The sequence below is a fragment of the Balaenoptera borealis genome, assembly GCF_965194805.1.
Source record: "Balaenoptera borealis genome assembly, chromosome: 6".
Classification (NCBI taxonomy): Eukaryota; Metazoa; Chordata; class Mammalia; order Artiodactyla; family Balaenopteridae; genus Balaenoptera; species Balaenoptera borealis.
The window spans coordinates 129,771,045-129,791,746 of record NC_138863.1 but is presented as its reverse complement, the minus strand read 5'-3'; the positions used below and the strand labels follow the sequence as shown (position 1 = coordinate 129,791,746).

The 20,702-nt window shown below is 43.6% G+C and overlaps 1 protein-coding gene across 6 annotated transcripts in view; it reads left to right on the top strand.

Moving 5' to 3' along the window:
- The first annotated feature begins 10,784 nt into the window (after positions 1-10,784).
- The window catches only part of TUBGCP5 (tubulin gamma complex component 5), a 55,589-nt gene continuing 45,671 nt past the window's right edge, over positions 10,785-20,702 (top strand). For 2 of the 6 annotated variants that reach the window (XM_082395476.1, XM_082395474.1), the window contains exons 1-3: positions 10,819-11,018; positions 13,195-13,248; positions 13,369-13,477. In XM_082395476.1, coding sequence (XP_082251602.1) covers positions 10,873-11,018; positions 13,195-13,248; positions 13,369-13,477 — 309 coding nt within the window. In that variant the 5' untranslated portion in view covers positions 10,819-10,872. Of the gene's footprint in view, positions 11,019-13,194; positions 13,249-13,368; positions 13,478-13,572; positions 13,666-20,702 lie in introns of those variants that run through there. The other 4 variants (XM_082395479.1, XM_082395475.1, XM_082395477.1 and 1 more) reach the window with 4 other exon arrangements.

Sequence of the window (20,702 nt, the reverse complement as noted above, 5' to 3'; positions counted from 1 at the left end):
CTATGATGCATACATACAATGGGATATTATTCAGCAATAAAAAGAAATGAGCTATTAAGCCATGAAAAGACATGGGGGAAACTTGAATGCATATTACTAAGTGAAAGGAACCAATCTGAAAAGGCTACATACTGTGTGATTCCAACTATATGATATTCATGGAAAGACAAAACTATAAAGACAGTAAAAGTATCAGTGCTTGCCAAAGGTTTCCGGGAAGGGAGAGGTGAATAGTTGGAGCACAGGGGATTTTTAGGGCAGTGAAGCTATTCTGTAAGATACTATAATGGTGGACAAGTGACATTACACATTTGTCAGAATCCATAAACTATTTAATGCAAAGAATGAACCCTAATGTAAATGATGGACTTTAGTTAATAATAACGTATAAATATCATTTCTTCAATTGTAACAAATGTGCCACACTAATGCAAAGTATCAATAAGAGGGAAACTGTGTGGGGGTGAGGAGAGATGGGGTACACTTTCTGTACTTTCCCTCAATAATCCAGAAATTCCACTCCCAGGCGTATACCCAAGAGAAATAAAAACATATAGCCACACAAAAACTTGTACACAATTATGCATAGCAAGATTATTCATAATAGCCAGTAAGCAGAAACAACTCAAATGTTCATCAACTGATGAATGGGTAAATAAAAAGTGGTATCATAAAATTACTTGGAAAAAAGAAATTAAGTATTGATAGTTAATACATGCTACATGGATAAACCTGAAAACATTATGCCAAGTGAAAAAAGCCAGTCATCAAGGAAAATTTATTGCATGAATCCATTTATATGAAGTGTCCAGAATAAGCAAACCTATAAAAACAAAAAAGTAGATTGGTGGCTGCCTAAAGCTGGAGGGAATGGAGGTTGCGAGGTAATAGCTAAGAGATCCAGGATTTCCTTTAGAAAATTAAATTTTCTAAAATTGCTTATGGTGAGGATGCACAACTCTGTGAGTATACTAAAATAGCCATTGAATCATATAGTTTAAATGGGTGAAGTATATGTAGATGAGTTATATCTTACTATAACTGTTTAAAAAAACAGATGGCAGATGAACCTATGAATACAAAAATAGGTTTAAAACTGACAGATGAACAGAAAGATAGTTGAAAGATGGATAGACAGTCAGATAAACAAATAGTGTAAAAGTAGACAAAGACAGATGGACAAGTGGCCACACAGAAACACATACAGAAAGAGATAGATGATAGGTAGATGGATAGATGGTGGGTAGATACCTATATACTTGCATAGGGAGTTAGATAGAGAGACAGGCAGATGGCTAGATAGAGGGATAGATAGATGGACATACAAGCATTCACACAGACAGGTAGGTAAATAGGAAGAAAGAAACAAAAACAGAGATGATAGAAAGTAGGCATAAATATAGACAAAAAGATAGGTAGAAAGCCAAAATGACAAACATACAGAGACCTGCAGATAGACAGTTACTAGGACTGACAGACAGAAAGACAGATCTACTGATAGTGCAAAGACAGACAGAAATATAGACTAATGGACACTAAAAAACAGAAAGAAGATAGACATAAGCACACATAAATATATGCATACATAGACAGGAAGATGGACAGAAAATATAAAGACAGAAAAACAGACTGGCATGAAGACAGACACATGGACAATTAGACAGATAGAGAATTAGATATACAATTATTCTACTAATAGTAGTAAGACAAACAGAATGACAGAGAGACAGACACACAGAGAGATACAGAAACAGAGAAAAAAATCAGGAAAAAAAGAGACAGAAGGACAGATCAATATTATGATAGAGTGATATAGATGATGAAATGGATAAATAGACATATTGACAGATTGACAGAGAGACATATTGACAGCTATATAGATAGACAGGGAGCAGAGAGAGACTTAGAAATAGAGAAACAGAAAAATAGGCAGACAGAGAATCAGACAGAAAATCAACAGAGTAAACAGATGGTCAGATAGGTGAACAGAAATTAAGACATCTAGTCAGTCAGAAGACAGACATATTGAAGGAGATATAGACAAATAGATGTATAAATGGATGGACAGAGAAACAGACTATAGACACAGATAAATAGAATAAATAAGCATTCAGACACACAGACAAGTAGATAAATCAGGAAGAAAGATGGACAAGGGTTCCACTTATGTGATGCTGGCATGAGAGGCTCTGTGGGCCAGCAAAACAAGCGGAGCTGTGAAAACATTTAAAATATCTGAAAATAGTCCTAAGGACATACTGTACAGCAAATGAAGAAACTTTTTTTTAAATTTTTGGCTGTGCTGTGTGGCTTGCAGGATCTTTGTTCCCTGACCAGGGATCGAACCTGTGCCCTTGGCAGTAAAAGCTCAGAGTCCTAACCACCGCCAGGAAATTCCCAACATTTATTTTTTAAATCAACTAACACTCAATAAAAACAGCAACAGTCTATAGTGTTTGAGGCACAACCAGCTCTCTTCCTCCCCAGCCTTCTCAGTGTGCTGAAAGCTCCTTTCCAGGTGGTGGCCAAGAAGGCAGGGCTCCTCTCCCCTCAGCTCCCCACTGACCAGCGTTTCACTGAGAGGATCAGCGTTTCTCATCCCCTGCAACTCCAAGTAAAGAAGCTAACTTCCTGGTTTGTGCAGCTGAGCAGTTGGGGGATCCCTTTGCCCACCCAGCGCCCAGAGAAGTGGCCAAGGACCCTTGAAAACAATCACCCTCTTAATTAAGAGCAAGGAGCAAACTATGGCCAGCCGGCTCACCACCCAAAGCAGGGTGGAGACAGCTAAAAGAGCCCCCCTGGGGTCAAAACACAGTGATCGCAAATACACAAACCACTCAACACAGTGTCTCTCTCTTTCTCACACACCCCCCCCACTCCAATAAACTTCGTGCCCTCATATACTCACAGTGTCTCACACAAAAAGCCCACCCAACACAGTGTCTGCCACAAACACACAACACTAAACACAGTTTCATACACTTGTGTCTCTAAACAGTGTTTCACAAACTCACACCATTAAGCAGATTGTCTCACACAAACCCCAAGAAACAGTGTCTCACAAATAAGCAAAACACTACTAAACACAGATTATCTCTCTCACAGACACACACAGCTAAACATAGTATCACACCACAATTCAAAACACTGTCTCACACACGGCAAACAAAGTATTTCACAGGCGCACACTCACATGACAACTGAGTCACACGCATCCTCCACTATACACGCATCTCACTGCAGTGCAATGGCTGTAATTACAGACCCATTGTCTGGATGTACAATTGTACATGTATATTATTGGTATGATTTTATAGTATAGTTTTGTTGTACAATAGATATAAGTTGAATAGCACAGAGAATGAATGGAGCCCACTGGCTGTGTGAGGAATTAGGTGGAACAGCACCTGTTGAGCCTGCAAGGAGGGATGGTTGAATAACTCAGAGTGGTTCTGCAGAAGAGTTGAATCACAGCCTGCAAGTTCAAGGGACGCAGTATGTGGTTGGGAAACTGTTGGTGAGCAGAGATTGGAAGTTGATGGCACAGCCTGGCTGGATATTAACGTGAATATCATAGAGGAAGGCATCAAAGGGAAACTGCAGAGACACAGTAGGTGCTGTAAACTTAAAGAATAGAGTGTCATTCATCATCCCGTTATAGAAAAGGTTAAGTCGCAACCCACTGCAGTCACCCACTGCCAGTGTACCCTGTGGGAAGTTCAGGATGAAAAAAAAACAGGATGAGGCACTCTGTGCTTTGGATAAACCAGCTCCTAGATAGTTAGATGCATATCTCAGAAAGAATTTCAGCGAGCCCAGATTCTTGCATCTTCCCATACATAGAAAAGCACCAAAATCTTTACCTTGAGATATCTGTTCTTTGTGACTAGTAGTAATCTTTTAACCAAGATGTATGCTTGAATACATGTATTCCCTAGCCAAAAAACTCATACATACACTGGCTGCTTCCCTACCTCTTTGGAACAGTTCCCCAGAGCTATCTGAGAGGCTGTCTCCCAGGCTATAGTCCTCAGTAAGACCCTGAATAATACTGAAACTTACAACTCTTATGTTGTGTGTTTTTCTTTGACAGTTTACAAGGAGAGAAGGTTGAATGGCACCCATGTGGGTGTGCATGGAGTATACATTGAATGCTACAGATGGATAAGCAAGAGGTGGCTATTGATTCACACAGAGTGGGTGTGCAAGAGTGATATCTGAATGACAGAGCAGATGGGCAAGATGCAGATTTAGGCTGGGGCACAATGGTGTTCAAGCAGAGGTTTTGAATCAACACAGCTGCTCCCAGGGGCTGAAAGTGAGAGTGGGTGTCCAAGGAGTGGACCTGGATGTTCAAAGGCTGATAGACCGTGTATAACAGCTGGAAATGAGGAGGCTCACAGTGGGTGTGCAAGGCATGTAAGCCAGATGACTCGGTTGGTGTGCAGACTATTAGGTGCATGGAACACCTAGATGAGCAAGGACTCATGTTAGGATGATGTAGAATGGGTGATCAAGGAACTATTGTTTCTCTACGAGGAGTTGTGATTGAATGGCCCAGGCTGTGTGCAAAGTGTGGAAATGGAGAGAACAGCCTTGTTGTGCAGCAGCTGCCAGGTAAATAGCACAGAGGGGGCATGTCAGACAAAAGCTGGATGGAGTACAGTGGGTGTGCAAGGTAGTGGCCACCTGAAAACACTTTTACATCCCCCTCCAGTGGCAAGGCCAGAAGAAAGGGGAGAGAGGGTGTGGGTTGGGGAGAGTCAGGGCAGTCACAGGATGTACCTCCTGAGAAACTAAGTCTCCCCCTGGAGGCAGTGACCACCAGGCTGGAGAGTCTTAAGGAAGATGCCTTAGGTTGGCCTGGCCATTGCACACGCTCACCAAAACCTTTCTGCCACCTCTGGTGGGTAGGGTCAGCCCAGGCTAATCTGGTCCAGCTGGATGAGGTCTCTCATGAGGCCCAGTCATGGAAGCACCTCCTGAAAATGTTTTCTAAGTCCTCTCTGGAGGATAGAACCTGCCTGGTCCTAGATGAGCATGTTGAAAAATGTTTTAAAGTCCTTCTCCAGAGGCCTGGACCAGTATTTCCCCAAAGGAATACTTCAGAAATGTTCTGGGAAGCGTGTAGGGCGACCAGCCTCATAAAAACTTCGGCAGGGCCTGGGGACCTTCCCAGGGCAGCAAGAGCTGGTCCAGCTGGTGTCCACCTCCGCAGGTGAGTTGGAAACATCTTCTGAAGGTGGTTCAATAAAAAGGGCCACGTGGACACTTCTCGGCCCGTCTTGGCTGGCGTCATCTCCCCTCTGAAGCAACACAGAAAACCTTCTGGAGGTGCATCCTGCAACAGGGCCCCATACCCGCCTATAACTGACACAAGCTGACTTTGGTGGAGTCCCTGGCACCCTCCCCAGAACTTCCTGGCCCCCCTCCAGAGGGAGACAGAGACATCTTCATGGTGTGCAACCGCCTGCACCCCGTGAAGGGTTGTGGTGGGACGGGGGCACCTCCTTGGCCTGACTGTACAAACTGAACAGTCCTGGCCCTCCCCCCCCGCCACATTTGGACATTTTTTGGTGGAGGCTGCTCATTACTGAGACCCCACAGGACTGAGGCATGACCAGGTGTGCAACCTCTAGGCCCCCTGGCCAACCCAGACCTCTGTCCCCACTCCAGGGGGTGGCCTGGAAATGGTAGGGAGATTCATACGCTCACCAGGGCCCAGGCAGAACCGTGCCCAGCCCCTCCCTTGCTGCCCACCAGCGTGGACTGTGACGAGCCTTGGTGCCCCAGGGCCTGCCTGTCCATCCTGGGATGTCCCCACCGCCAGAGGGGACAGAAGACATTGGGAGGCACACTGACCAAGCAGAGTCAGCGAGGCCCGGGTGCCCCCTGCCAAAGATAAACACAGCGAGACATGAGTTAAAGCCAGAAAACAGGTTTTACTCAGTAACTTCTGGCAGTAGGGGATAGAGCTGAGCTCTGTTCCAGAGTGCAGAGTTGATTTGGGCATTTTAGGGGAGAATGATGGAGGGGTGTGTGGCGGCTGGGCACAGTCAGAGAGCTGAAGAAGTACACAGGGTTGCTCAGTGCAGATGCGATCTGTTCATCTGTGTTTGTTCACTGGCAGTTATGGAAGTTAGGACAGAAACTGGGAGACAGAGGCCTTATCCTTAGTGATTACATTTCCAAGGGACGGCTCTCAGGTTCTTGAGAGAGATGCTTCTGAGTTGCAAGAGATACATACAATCACAGACCCCTTTCAGTAAATCCTCTAAGAAAGGGAGGGCAGGGGCCAATCGTCAGGTATCGGCTGGAACAAATAGTACACTTCATGTCAGCACTGGGCGTTCCCAAGCAGGTATTTTGTTTGGGGTGGAGGGTGGGTGGGACCTGGGGTCATCCTAGAGACACATGCTGCCAAAAGACAAGCCATAGTTTGGGCAAGTCTTTTAGTGGAAGGGTTTGGATGGAGTTGTTCTGTGCCATGAGTTCTTTTTTTTTTTTTTAAGCACAAGGCGCGGTGTTTTGGTTGGTTGTTTTGGTTGTTTGTTTTAATTAATTAATTTATTTATTTCTGGCTGTGTTGGGTCTTCGTTTCTGTGCGAGGGCTTTCTCTAGTTGCAGAGAGCGGGGGCCACTCTTCATCGCGGTGCGCGGGCCTCTCACTGTCGCGGCCTCTCTTGTTGCAGAGCACAGGCTCCAGACGCGCAGGCTCAGTAGTTGTGGCACACGGGCCCAGTTGCTCTGCAGCATGTGGGATCTTCCCAGACCAGGGCTCGAACCCGTGTCCCCTGCATTGGCAGGCAGATTCTCAACCACTGCGCCACCAGGGAAGCCCCTGCCATGAGTTCTTCCAATTCTCACTCTCGGGGCCTCAGGGGGTGGGCCCCATGCAGCGGTGTGGGTGTGCATGGACAGCTTCCACAGTCGCCCCTCTCTGGCTGGATCATTCCAGGACTGTACAAAACATTGTGTGAGGTGCTCCCAATGCTGGGAGTGGGAAGCCGGTCCCAGACACCCTCTCCAAGCCTCCCTGGGTCCAGAAGTGGACATGGAAACATTTTCTAAAGGGGCGTGTGATGACAGGGCCCCATGCGGGACTGTGGCTGGACCATCTGCCCCTCCACAGGCATCTCTGGCAGGCCACTCACACACATCTCCGTGTGTCTCTGGAGGCACATCTGTCCACTGAGCCAAACCTAGGACTGTGGCCAGGACAGTGCTATCACTGGGCCTCCCTGTACATCCCAGATCAGTCTCTGCCTCCAAAAGGGACTTAGGAAAAATTTCAACAGACACATCTGGTAACCAGGCCCCATGCAGGACTGTACCTAGGCCCCAGTACCACCCCATGGCATCCCTACCCAGTGCTACGCACAGAGAAGACTTGGAGACATTTTCCACAGTTGACCAGGGCCCATGCCTGACCATGGTCAGGACACTCCGTGGGGCTCCCTGGCCATCCCAGGCCAGTCTCCACCACTGATGAGAGCTTAGGAAAGTGGTTGGGTGCCGCCTCCAGTGACCTGCCCTACAGAGGACCTCAAGGAGTCTGGGTGGGATCTCAGGGTGCATCTGACCTGCCTGCAGTGCCCCCTTCTCTGGTTGGGACATGAAAACATTTGGGGGGCTGCACAAAATGACCAGGCCCACACGGGATACCACCAGGCCTGGGCACGTCCTTCTTGATTCTCACTGGCTCCCCATCATTGGAATGGGTCTTAGGAATGTTTTAGGAGTGCCTTCTACGACTGGGCCCCATGAGGCACCCTTCCAGGGGCCTCTCTGGCCAGCTCAGACCAATCCCCATTTGTAAGGGGTATACAGAAACAACAGCTGAGATGAAGACTCCCTCTTGGAGCCTCCATGTCGGTCACAGGCTGGTGTTCACCACCAAAGTGGGACATAAAATTTTCTGGGGGCACATCAAAAACTGGACCTCACACATTACTCTCCCTGGGCAGCCCTTGCTGACCTGGGCCAGTGCCCACATCCTTCAGAGGTGAACATCTAGAGGCCATCCAATGACCAGACCCACACAGGACCAGGGCCTGACCCTTAGTGCCCTCTCAGACCTCCCTGGCAGGCTCATGGTGGCACACACCCACCCTTTGAGGGGAACTTGGAAATGTTTTTGGAGGCACACTAATGACTTGGGCCCATGCAGGACCATAGCTGGGTCCACGCTGCCCTCCCCTGCTTCCCATCTGGCTTGGGCCAGTCTCAGCCAGAGTGGGACTAGGAACACTCAGGTGGGTGCTGCTGACAGCCGGGCCTTTGTGGGACTGTGGCAGAGCCCAGAGCCCTCTCCAGGCCTCCCTGGCAGGCCGTTCACATCTCAGCCACTGGAGGGGGATTGAGAAATGTTTTGGGGAGGCACCCTTTTCATTCAGAGTCAGGTACCAGCCCAGGTCAACAGGGAGGCCCCAGGGGGCACCCCAGTTCTGGCCATGGTCCCACTTGGAGACTAAAAGGTGGGTGCACATTCTGAAGATATTGATGTCTCCCTCTTGAGGGGGTCATCACCAAGACAAGCCTGGAGGCTGCAGAGGCACCTTGGCCCTGGCTGTGCTCCTGCCTGGTGACTGGTCCTTGGAGGTACCTCAAAACATTTCTAAGCCTCTCTCTGGCGTGGAAAGGCCTGGGCAGGCCAGGGAGGCCTGGAGAAGGAGCCTGGATAGGTCCTGGTATTGGGATCCCTACCGCCAAAGTTTCTAATTCCTCTTCCAAGGCCAGGACCAGCCCCATTAGTACAGACAGGCCTGGGGAGGGCACTCTGACCACAATCCTGCATCAGTCCTGGTCACTGGCTATATCTCCCCCAAACATTTCCAATTTCCCCTCCAAAGTGGGCAACACCTCAGGCTGGCCATGGATGAAGGGAAGGGCATTGCACCTCCCCCAAACTTTTGTAAGTTCCCTCTAAAAGCCAGCCCAACTTGGCTGGGCATGTAGATCTGTGGTAGGCATCCCTAGACTGGCACAGTCCCATATATGGCACATTCGACAGAAACACCCCTTAAGTATCTCTAAGTCCCTCCAAAGGGGACATTGGGACAGGCTGGACAGGAGGATGGGGATGGCACCCTTCGCCAGGTTGCAGTGGTGCCTGGGGCCTGTTCTTTGCATGCACTTCCAGAAGATTCATCCAGGGGCCATTCTGGAGGGCTGCACTGGCCTAGGCCAGCAAGGGACACATGGCAGTGCACCCAGCCTGTTTGCTATCCTGTCTTTGTATGTTCTTTCCAAAAATGTTCCCACATCCCCTGCAGAGTGGGTGACCAGCCTTTGAGGCCCACAGAGGGTATCTGGGGCCCAATTGTATTTTGAATGGGGCTCAGTCATCAGAGGCACCTCTAGAAAAAATTTCCAATTCCCCTTCCAGAATGGGAACATTGGCCCAGGCCAGCCAGGGAGGCCTGGGAGAGTAGCTCAGTCCCTACTGGGTCCAAGTCATTGGGAGCACCCTGTGGAAAGTTTTCTAAGTATCCCTCCAGAGGTCAAGACCAGCCAGCTAGATGGGGAGGCAGGAAAGACACATGTAAGTGTGTATGTATACTTTGATTTTGGAGATGTACAATAAGCAATTATAGATCTGGAGTGCTAAGGAAAATGTGAGCTGCATACACAAATTTGAGAGTTATAAACACACAGATGACAGTTGAGACTGGAGTAGAAAAGACTGCCTAGGGAGAGAGTATAAATTCCATTTCGCAGAATCATTTCTACTGCTATGATTTTCCCCTTCTTGTGGAATTTGTGCAGTTGTGTGCAGCCTATGTTTTAGGTAGCTGTTTGTGTCCCCTCAAAATTGATAATTTGAAATCCTAATGCCCAATATGCTGGTATTTGGGAGGTGATTAGAAAAGGAGGGTGGAGCCCCTCAAGAATGGAATGAGTGCCCTTATAAAAGAGGCCCCAGTGAGCTCCCTTACCCCTTTCACCATGTGAGGACACAACCAGAAGTCTGCTTCCAGCAAGCGGGCCCTCAACCAATCATGCTGGCACCCTGATCTCAAAATCCAGCCTCCAGAACTATGAGAAATAAGTTTCTGTTGTTTATAAGCCACCCAGTATGTGGTACTTTGTTACAGCAGCCCAAACAGACTGAGACAGTGGTGTATCAGCTATCTTTTACTACGGTAATGCAATGTAATAAACCACGTGAAAACCTAGTAGATCCCTAAAAGAAAAAAAAATTTAATAGTTCTATGTAACAAGTCTTGGAATGGTTGCGAGGAATACTTAACGGAAACAGTTTTAAAGTACGGTTTTAATTACGAACAACAGCAAAGACATTACTCTACCTCTGGCCAAGGGGGTTTACCAAGTTCTCCTTGGGCCACTGGGAGTCACTGGCAAGAGGGGGAGGTGTAGCGCTCAGCCTGTGTGTGGGACAACGCACTTTCCTTACACCTGCCGGAGCGTGGGCCATGTACTGTGGCCCTTGTAAGCAGAGGGGAACCAAAAGATCACTGGAGATCACCTCTAGGAGAAACTGAAGCTTAGAGAAGAATGGGCAACTAACGGATTATGGTACCTGAAAGTGCAGGTGCAAACAGATACACGGAATGAGAAGTGGCTGCTCTCAAAACATTAGGAGTTAAACCATCAACCAAGGTTAGCCAGAGACTATTATTAATAAAACTAATAATAACGGCTACCCCTTTTAAAACGTTCCTAAACTTAACCAGGTGAGACTGGAGAACACACACACCCAAACCACCAACAAAAATCAGAGCCCAGACTTAACGCGACTGCAGCGCGAACTCTCGCGAGAGAGGCCACAGCCTCGCTCAACTAGGCGGTAGCTCGAACACTCGCGAGAGGGAGCGCGACCTCGCGAAGGGCTGCGGGAGTGCTGGAGGTATGGCGTCCCCGGCGCCGTCTTGGGGCCGGCTGGACCGAAGGCAAGAACGCGACGTGCGCGAGCTCGTCCGCCTTGTGGCGGGCGTCCATGACGAGGCGGACCCCAACTTCCAGCTCGCCTTGCACTTCGCTTGGTCCAACTTCAGGTGCGGGTGCGGCACCGGAGCCGGGGACGGGAAGGGGACTGGCGAGGTGTGGGGCGCGTGGCGCGACCAGCAGAGCCCCAGCTCGCCTTGCAGCTCCAGCTGCTTGGTGACCTCGCGCCTTCTGGGTCCCCGACGCGGTGACACACGCAAGCTCAAACAGTGGGTTGTGGGTTGCTAGGGGTCGTCCTCCCGTCTTAGAAGTGCGCCCCTAGGGAAGGGTTCTGTCTGTCCAGTTCCCTGCCCCGCCCACTGCGCTTAGCGCGGGCCACTGCCCATCAAACAATTTTTTGAATGGATGGGTGAGTAAAGTTTTAGAGCAAAATAATGGTCATACCCTATTTAAAACTGTATTCTCGCTGACTCTCCCTCCCTGCTCGGGCCACTCCAGATCTCTTTTACCCTGCTCTTTTTCTTTTTCCAAAACGCGTAGCATGACACATTGGATAACTTACCTGTTGTTACTGTTTGTCGCCTCCTCCCCCACCTTCATGCAGAATACAGGTTCCACTAGGGTAGGGATCTTCGTCTGTTTTGTTCATTTCTTATCCCAGCACCTAGAACAGTTCTTGGCATAGAGCACACCAGGCCGCCTAGTGCAACTTCTAATACAGTTTTTCATGTAATTAATTTTAAAAGATTTATTCAGTTTAGGTACTTAGGTGAAGTCAGAGCTCCCGTTTTTCTTTATGGAACATGTAAATTAGACGATACTGTTTTGATCATGACCTGTAATTAAATTATTATTTTAAAAAAATTATTATTAGAAGAATGTTAGTCATTGTTAATATTCTACCTGTTTAATTTCAATAGAAATCTTCTTGAATAGTAAACAGTTTTGCAAAATCTGTAATCTTGATTATCAACCTTAATGATCATAAAGTGCCTACTTGGTTTATAATAAGAATAGATGAGTCTAACAGCCCCCCCAAGTTTCTGAAATAAAATACTCAGTTCTTAAATGTAACTTATAAATATAACAATGCCTGAATAGGTGATATAAATAGAGATATTTAAATGCTGTATCTCAAATAATTTTTCTATTAATATTTCTAAGTGACAGTAGGTAAGTGGACATCATTTTAGAGTTGGGAGAGGCATTAGCAGTTATTATCTACTTTTGCACATTGAGAAACTAAATTATTATAAGTAAAGTGGTATTCCAGTCAGCCATTTATTGGGTTAGAATTAGATATGTTATTTAGTAGTATAATTTACTTCTTTTAAGTACAGATTGTGTGGCTTTGATACTAAACGATGAAAAACAAGAGGTGAGTGAGCTGTACTATAATTTCATGATGCTTTAATCCATCAGAAAAATGAACAATTCATGTTTGTTTTTTAAAAAACTGTGACCACATTCTAGGCCTTAGAAATTCATAGATAGGTGAAACAAAGCTTCTGTCCTTCAGTAAGACAGACAAAAATTAATTACATATGATATAGAATAGGACTTCTTAACCTGAAGGCCTGAAGATAGAATTCAGGTGTTACGGATTTGGACAAGAAAAAAATTACACTAACCTCTAACTAAAAAGTAGCATTTCCTTCAACTATGAATGAAAGCAACAAGCAGTTGCTTATTGTATGACTGTGTCACCAGCAGAAATCACATATTTCACTGCCATATTGTAGTTATTGCAGATATTTTTAAATGTTATTTACTGTTACATAGTTATGAACCCACTGCTAGATTTTGTTATTTAATGCTGTAACAAAGATATATGTTTCTTACTGTATCACAAACTGTAAAAAAATATTTCACAACTGTATTTCAGTATGCTTGGCTTCCTTTGTATTTCATTTTATGATTAAAAGCATTATCCTGAGAAGGGGTCCCTAGGATTCACTGGGCTTTGCTGGCATAAACAGATTAGGAACCCCTGCTATAGAATGTGCTGTGCTGGACTTGGACACAGGGCATTATGAAAAGACAGAGAAGCCAGAGGACAGGGTTGGGTAGCTCAGGACAATCTGTGTCCTGTGGAAAGAATGCTTGAGCAGTCTCTCAGATTCAGTGGTTGTTTGCATGAATGATAGAGGCGATAACAGGGAGAGAGGTACACTCACTGGAAACATATATCTGAGTATCGGGTGTCGGGGAGATGTGCAGGGCTGTGAGACTAATCTGCTTAGCTATATGACAAGATTGTTATAAGAATTACATTTTCTCTTATAGATTTCATCGTTTCTTAGATGTCAACAGCCACAAAGTAGAAAAGACAATAGAAGGGTAAGTAAGTTTATATGTGTGTATATATGTGTGCATGTTCAGATATATATGAATTTTCTTATAGACCTTTTTATTAATATAGCTTTATAGTTATCAGTTGATTTTTTTTAAACGTTTTAGGATTTATGAAAAATTCATCATTCATTCTGATCTCAGCAAAGCTGCTAGTTGGAAGAGATTAACTGAGGAATTTCTAAATGCATCACTTCCAAGCATAAAGGAAATCAAGGTATGCTATATTGTGAGATCTCTGTATTTTACTGTTTCTAATCTGATTATTGTCAGCCTGTTTCTCTTAACATTTAAACATTCATTCTGTTTTAGTATTGTCCACTGACTAGAACCAGAATCTCCTGGAAATTGACTTAAGTGTTGCCATCAAATCCAGTGTGTCTCAAGCTTGTGATGAAAGAAGAAGTATGTTCTTGTTTAATCATCTTAGCCCCAACCTACTATGGAAATTGAGATCAGAGATTGGCAGAAATAATAGCACTATCTGGCTGTCCTTAAACTTTTAAATGACTTCTCTGCACTTGGCAATAATAATTATCCATATATTGCTCACTAGATGCCAGGTGCTGTTCTAAGGACTTCCATATACGATCATGGATCCCCAAGACCACCCTTAGGCTCAATGATTCACTGGAAGGATTCACAGAGCTCCAAAAAAAAAAAATTGCCCTCCTTACTGTTATGGTTTATTACAGTGAAAGGATACAGATTTAAAATGAGCAAAGGGAAAAGGCATGGGGTGAAGTCCAGGAGAAACCAGGCACAAGCTTCCAGATGTCCCTTCCCAGTGAACTTGCATGGGGATGCACTGAACTCTCCCAGTGACAAAATGTTGCAAACTAGGGCAACTCTCCTGAGTCTTGGTGTCCAGGGTTTTTTTGGGGGTCAGTCACATGGATATGCAGTGCCCATGTGGCTGACCTTAGCTACTCAATCTCCAGCACTCCCAGAGATCAAACCAAGGACTTCAGGCCTACAAAATCATTCACCATAAGTCACATTGTTAGCATAAACTGTCTGGTCAGGCTGATACAGTGTGGCCCGAAGAATGGCATACAAATATACTGTACTAGCAGGATATTCCAAGGGCTCAGAAGATGTCTTAGGAGCCAGTCAAGGGCCAGTCCTGAGGATCTTTGAGATGTTCAGGGTTTGGGCAACCCAGGCCTCCTGAGTTAACCCTTTAGTGCATACATATATTAACTCAATCTTCACAATAACCTCTGTGGAGTATTCTGTTATTGATAGGCTTTCCCTTTGTCTGCACTGAGTTGGTGGCCTAAGAAAGAAAGCTTTAGATAATTTTTAAAACTGTCCATAAATTTAAGGAAGGGCTATAAAGGTATTTCTGGAGGAGAGAACTGCAGTGCTATGAACCCATGCCCTAAGGATTAGAAATACACTTCTGTGTATTGTTCCTGCAAGGAGCATTTTGAAAGAGAAGGAGGCAAATCTTTTTTTATATCTCTTCTTGATTCATTTTGTATAGCTTTCTGGGTAGACTATAGAACTTAATAATTTAGGTACTATGACACCATAATATTAATAATAAACATAAAGGCAAGCATTTTTAGGGCATTCACTACGCGCCAGGCACTGTTAGTCCAATAAAGACCATCTTCAGTACATACTGTTACTATCATTTTGCCAGGCAAATGCCCTAATCTCAGTTTCATCTGTACCAATGAAAATACCTACGTGGTGCAGAATAATTAAATGAAACAGTGAGTGTCACTTCTGATTCCTACTTTGAACTTTTTGTTGCCATCTTTGGTTATTTTTCTGTACACCCCCAGTCACAGGGCTCACTGAACACAGTGGAACCACATTCCCTAGTTCTTCTGTGGCACATCCTATGTCCTGTACCTGCCCTTCCCCTTGTGCCTGAGGAATCTCATCATTTAATATTAAATTCAAATATTGTCTATACATACTTTTAACTTGTTTATTATATTTGTTATTGTTTATTTCCTATCTTCCCTTTAACATAGGAGTTTTACAGGTGTAGGCTTTGCTTCTGATTTCTCAGGCACCTAGAACAGAGTAGACAATAGATATTTGTTGAGGAAATAAATCTGTGTATTCCTTTCTGCCTTGCTGTCCCTCTCTGTCCTTGGCTTCTTCCCCACTTACACAGGCAGAGTTGGTTGGTTGCCCTTTTCTCCTTTGCTGTGGCGTCTTTGACACATCTCTTGTAGTGCAGCAATAACGTCACATTTTTTCAGCTTTATCGATATATAACTTACCATAAAATTCCTCCATTCTGAATGTACAGTTCACAGATTTTTAGTAGATATGTAGTTATGCAACCACAGTCCAGTTTTAAAACATTTCCGTCACCCCAGAAGTTCTCCTCAAGCCCAGTTTTTTTGCAGTCAATGCCTGCTCTCACCCCAACCCCACACAACTACTGATCTACTTACTGTATGTATAAATTTGCCCTTCTGGACATTTCATATAAATGAGATTATACAATATCCAGTTTTTGTGTCTGCTTTTCTTTCATGATGTTTTTGAGGTTCATCCATGTGTAGCGTGTGTCCATATTCTATTCCTTTTAATTACTGAATAGTATTCCATTGTATGGATATGGCCACATTTTGCTTAATCACCAGTGGATAACATTTGGATTGTTGCCAGTTTTTGGTTAGTATGAATAATGAACTGCTGTGAATATTCTCATATGAGCTTTCTTCACGCTTCTTGGTAGATTTCTGGGAGTGGAAGGGCTGGTTTATATGGTAAGCTTAGGTTTAACCTTTAAAAACACTGCAAAATTATTTCCCAAAGTGGCTGTATTGTTTTATATTCCCATAACAGTGTTTAAGTGTTCCAGTTTCTCCACATCCTTTCCAACACTTGTTATTGTTTGTCTTTTTGATTGTAGACCTCCTAGAGAGTAGGTAGTAATGTCTTCTATGGTTCGATTTACATTTCCCGAGTGACTAACGATGTTGAGCATTTTTTCATGTGCTTTTTAGCCATTTGTATGCCTCTGTGATATTCATTTGAGTCTTTTTTTTCTTTTTTTTTTTATGGCTGTGTTGGGTATTCATTTCTGCGTGAGGGCTTTCTCTAGTTGCAGCAAGTGGGGGCCACTCTTCATCGCGGTGCGCGGGCCTCTCACTATCGCGGCCTCTCTTGTTGCGGAGCACAGGCTCCAGACGTGCAGGCTCAGCAATTGTGGCTCACGGGCCTAGTCGCTCCGCGGCATGTGGGATCTTCCCAGACCAAGGCTCAAACCCGTGTCCCCTGCATTGGCAGGCAGATTCTCAACTGCTGCACCACCAGGGAAGCCCCTCATTTGAGTCTTTTAACCATTTTTAAGTTGGATTGTTTGTCTTCTTATTAAATCCTCAGGGTTGTTTGTGTATTTCTCATGCAACTTATTCATCAGAAAAATGATTTACAAATATTTTCCTCTAGACCCTACCTTATCTTTTCATTTTCTGAGTGATGTTTTTTTGAAACTCAAAATATTTTTAATTTTAATGAAGTCCATTTTAGCTTTTTGTTTCTTTCATGACTCATGCTTTTGATGTCATATCTAAGAACTCTTTGCCTAACCCAAAGATATACTTTTCTCTTCTGTTTTCTTCTAGCACTTTTAGTACTTGCACTTAGATTCGTGACCCACTTTGAGTAAATTGTTGTATATGTTGTGAGGAAAGGATCTAAGTTTGTTTTTTTGTTTTTTGTTTTTGCCTACGAATATATTCTTCTGTCCTGTCACCATTTGTTGAAAAGATTATTCTTTTCCTATTGAATTGTCGTGGCAACTTTGTCAAAAACAAATTTACCGTATAAGGATTTACGGGTTTTCAATTGTTTCATTAATCTTGTATGCCTGTCCTTACACAAATACTACATACTACACTGTCTTTATTACTGTAGCTTTATAGTAAGTTTTGGAATTGGGTGATATAAGTCCTCCAACTTTTTTCTTTTTCAAAACTGTTTTGTCTATTCTAGACCCTTTGAATTTCTGTACACATTTTAGGGTCAACTAAACTTCTGCAAAAGCCAGCTGGGGTTTTGGCAGGGATTGCATTGAATCCATAAATCAGTTTGTGAAGTATTGCCATTTGTTAGGTTGAATCGTGTCCCCCAGATAGATATGTTCAAATCCTATCCCCTGATAATCTGTGCATGTGACCTTATTATAGGGTCTTTGACAATGTAAGCAAGTTAAAATGAAGTCAAACTGGATTAATTCATTGATTGGTGTCCTTATAAGAAAATAGAAATTTGAATACAGAGACACACATGGGGCAACACCATGCAGTTGAAAGAGGCAGAGATTGGAACAATGCAGCTATGAGCCAAGGAACGCCAAAGATTGACAGCAACCATGAGAAGCTAGGAAGAGTCAAGGAAGAATTCTTCCCTTGAGCCTTCAGAGGAAGCATAGACTGCCAGCACCTTGATTTCAGACTTCTAGCCTCCAGAACTGAGAGAGAATAAATTCCTTTTGTTTTAAATCACATGGTTTGTAGTATTTTAAGGAAACCCTAGGAAACTAACACACAATCTTACCAATATTAAATCTTATGAACTCTCTATTTACTTAGATCATTTTTAATTTTTTCACCAATTACCTCATTTCTTTTACATTTATTCCTAAATATTTTATTCTGTTTGGTGTTATTATGAATGGAATTGTCTTAATTTCATTTGCGGTTTGCTTATTGCTAGCATGTAAAAAATAGAACTCATTTTTATATTGATTTTTTTTACACCTAGCCTTGCTAAACTCATTTATTCTAGTAATTTTCTTCTGGATTTCCTTAGTATTTTCTACACTTAGGATCGTGTCATCTCTGAATAAAGACAGTTTGACTTCCTCCATTCCAATGGAAGGTGTCTTTTTGTTTTTTGTCTTATTGCACTGGTATCAATACAATGCTGAACAGAAGCCAAAGTGCACATCTTTGCCTTGTTCCCAATCTTAAAGGGAAAGCTTTAGTTTCAACCATTATGATGTTAGTTTTAGGATTTTCACAGATGCCCTTTATCTGAAGGAGGATGTTGCTTTGTATTCCTAGTTTGGTGAAAGTTTTTATCATGAATGAGTGTTGGATTTTGTCAAATTTTTTTCTGTGTCTCTGAGATATCATATCTTTTTTTGCCTTGAATTCTATTCATGTGTCTTAGTCAGCTCAGGTTGCCATAACAAAATACCACACACTGGTATTTTGGTGGCTTAAAAAAACAGAAATTTATTTTCTCACACTTGTGGAGACTGGGAGTCTGAGGTCAAGGTGCTGGCCAATTCGGTTGCTGGTAAGGACTGTTCCTGGCTTGTAGGTGGCTGCCTTCTCCCTGTGACCTCACATGGTGGAGAGAGAGAGAGCTCTCTGGTCTTATCCCATTGGACCAGTGCTCCACCCTCATGACCTGATTACCTCCCAAAGGCCCCATCTCCAAATACCATCACAATAGGAGTTAGATTTTCAACATATAAATTTGAAGGGGACATAATTCAGTTCATAAGATATGGTGTATTACATTAAATGATTTTTGGTTGTTAATCTGATTTACTTGTGTGTGGACTGAGAAGTACATTCCTACTTAAGCTCTTTTCAAGACTGTCCTGGTTTATACTTTGTGTGGGCTCTCTCATCTCTGCACATGAACTCAGTCTCCATCAGCCAAAGATGTGGATGGCTTGGGTCCACTCCAGTCTCTGCTGTGCACATCACAGCCTCTAGTCAACCCAAGAAATGTGGAGAGCTTAGCAAGCGCCCTTTCATTGTCTTGCATCCAGGAGCTCCCTGATAAACCCTCAACTGTTCTGCTGGTCCACTGCTTGCCTGACACTCAGACCTGCAACTACTGGTTTCCCCACTCACTTGCCACTGCAATCACCACTAAGACAATGACAGCAAAGCTGCTAGTGTTCACTTGCTGTCCAGCCCTGGTTGAAGTACCACTCTGATGGAGCTGGTGGGAGAAGGGAGATAGCTTTAGGCGTACATGCCTCAAACTCACACTGTTCTTACCTGAGGTTATTTTCATGGATAAACACTGCATTTGTATGCCTGTGCTTGATCCAGAGCACTGAAATGGTTGTCTTTGGCAATCTTGTCCAGACTTACAGTTGCTTTTTGGGGAGAAGATTTGAAGGTCATCTTCCTCCATCATGCCAGAAGCGAATCTCTAAACCCCACTTTACTTAGATTTACAAATAGATAGACATAGTTTCCATAGGAGTTACTCAATAAATGACACTTTATCTCCAGGCTTGAAACGATGTTTGGCAAAGGAGAATTTGGGGTTATTTGTTATTCTAGAAGAAATAAGCAAAGACTTTGGCATATCTGTAAAACCCCACTGGAACTAGGAATTCTGGCTCTTTGTAGCTTTGGATTTCAAAGGATGTGGAAGTGGAAAATTATTTCTAACTTTGAGATTCAAGGCCACCTCTGATATAATGAATGTACAGCACATGGAATTACTCATTCAATATATATGTACATGTATTTCTTGACTTTCCATGGAGTAGCAGGGATTGTGCAGGTCTTCATAAGACAGACTATGAAGGGACACATGGCTGATGTAGAGATGGAGCTCTAACTCTTTACTTTCATCTCTTTGCAAACAGGTAGCATAAAAGAGCAAATTAACCCGTGTTTTAAAGGTTAATTGAAGTATAATTGACCTACAACACTATGTTAGTTCCAGGTGCACAACACAGTGATTTGATATTTCTAGTTACCATGTGTCACCATACAAAGTTATTAAAATATTATTCCTATGTTCCCAATAGCGTGCATTTCTTCCCTGTGACTCATTTATTTTGTAACTGGAAGTTTGTACCTCTTGATCTCCCTCACCTATTTCACTTATTCCCCATCCCTCTTCCCTCTGGTGACCACCTGTTGTTCTCTGTATCTGTGACTCAGTTTCTGTTTTGTATGTTTGTTTTGGTTTTCATTTGTTTTGCTTTTTGATTCCATATATAAGTGAAATCATACAGTCTTTGTCTTTCTCTGTCTGACTTATTTCACTTAAGCGTAGTATCCTCTGGATCCATCCCTGTTGTCGAAAAAGGCAAGATTTCATTCTCTTTAATGGCTGAGTAATAGTCCATTGTATGTATATAGCACATCTTTTTTATCCATTCATCTATCAATGAACACTTAAATTTCTTCCGTATCTTGGCTATTGTAAATAATGCTTCAATGAACATAGGGTGCATATATTCTTTCAATTTAATGTTTTTGTTTAGTGGAATTGGTGGATCTTATGGTAGTTTTTTTTTTTTTCTTTTTTGGTTGTGCTGTGCAGCTTGCAGGATTGCAGTTCCCCGACCAGGGATTGAACCTGGGCCACGGCAGTGAAAGCCCAGAATCCTAACCACTAGGCCACCCGGGAACTCCCTATTTTTTTTTTTTTTTTTTTTTTTTATTTTTTATTTTTTTTGATTTTTAGAAATTTCA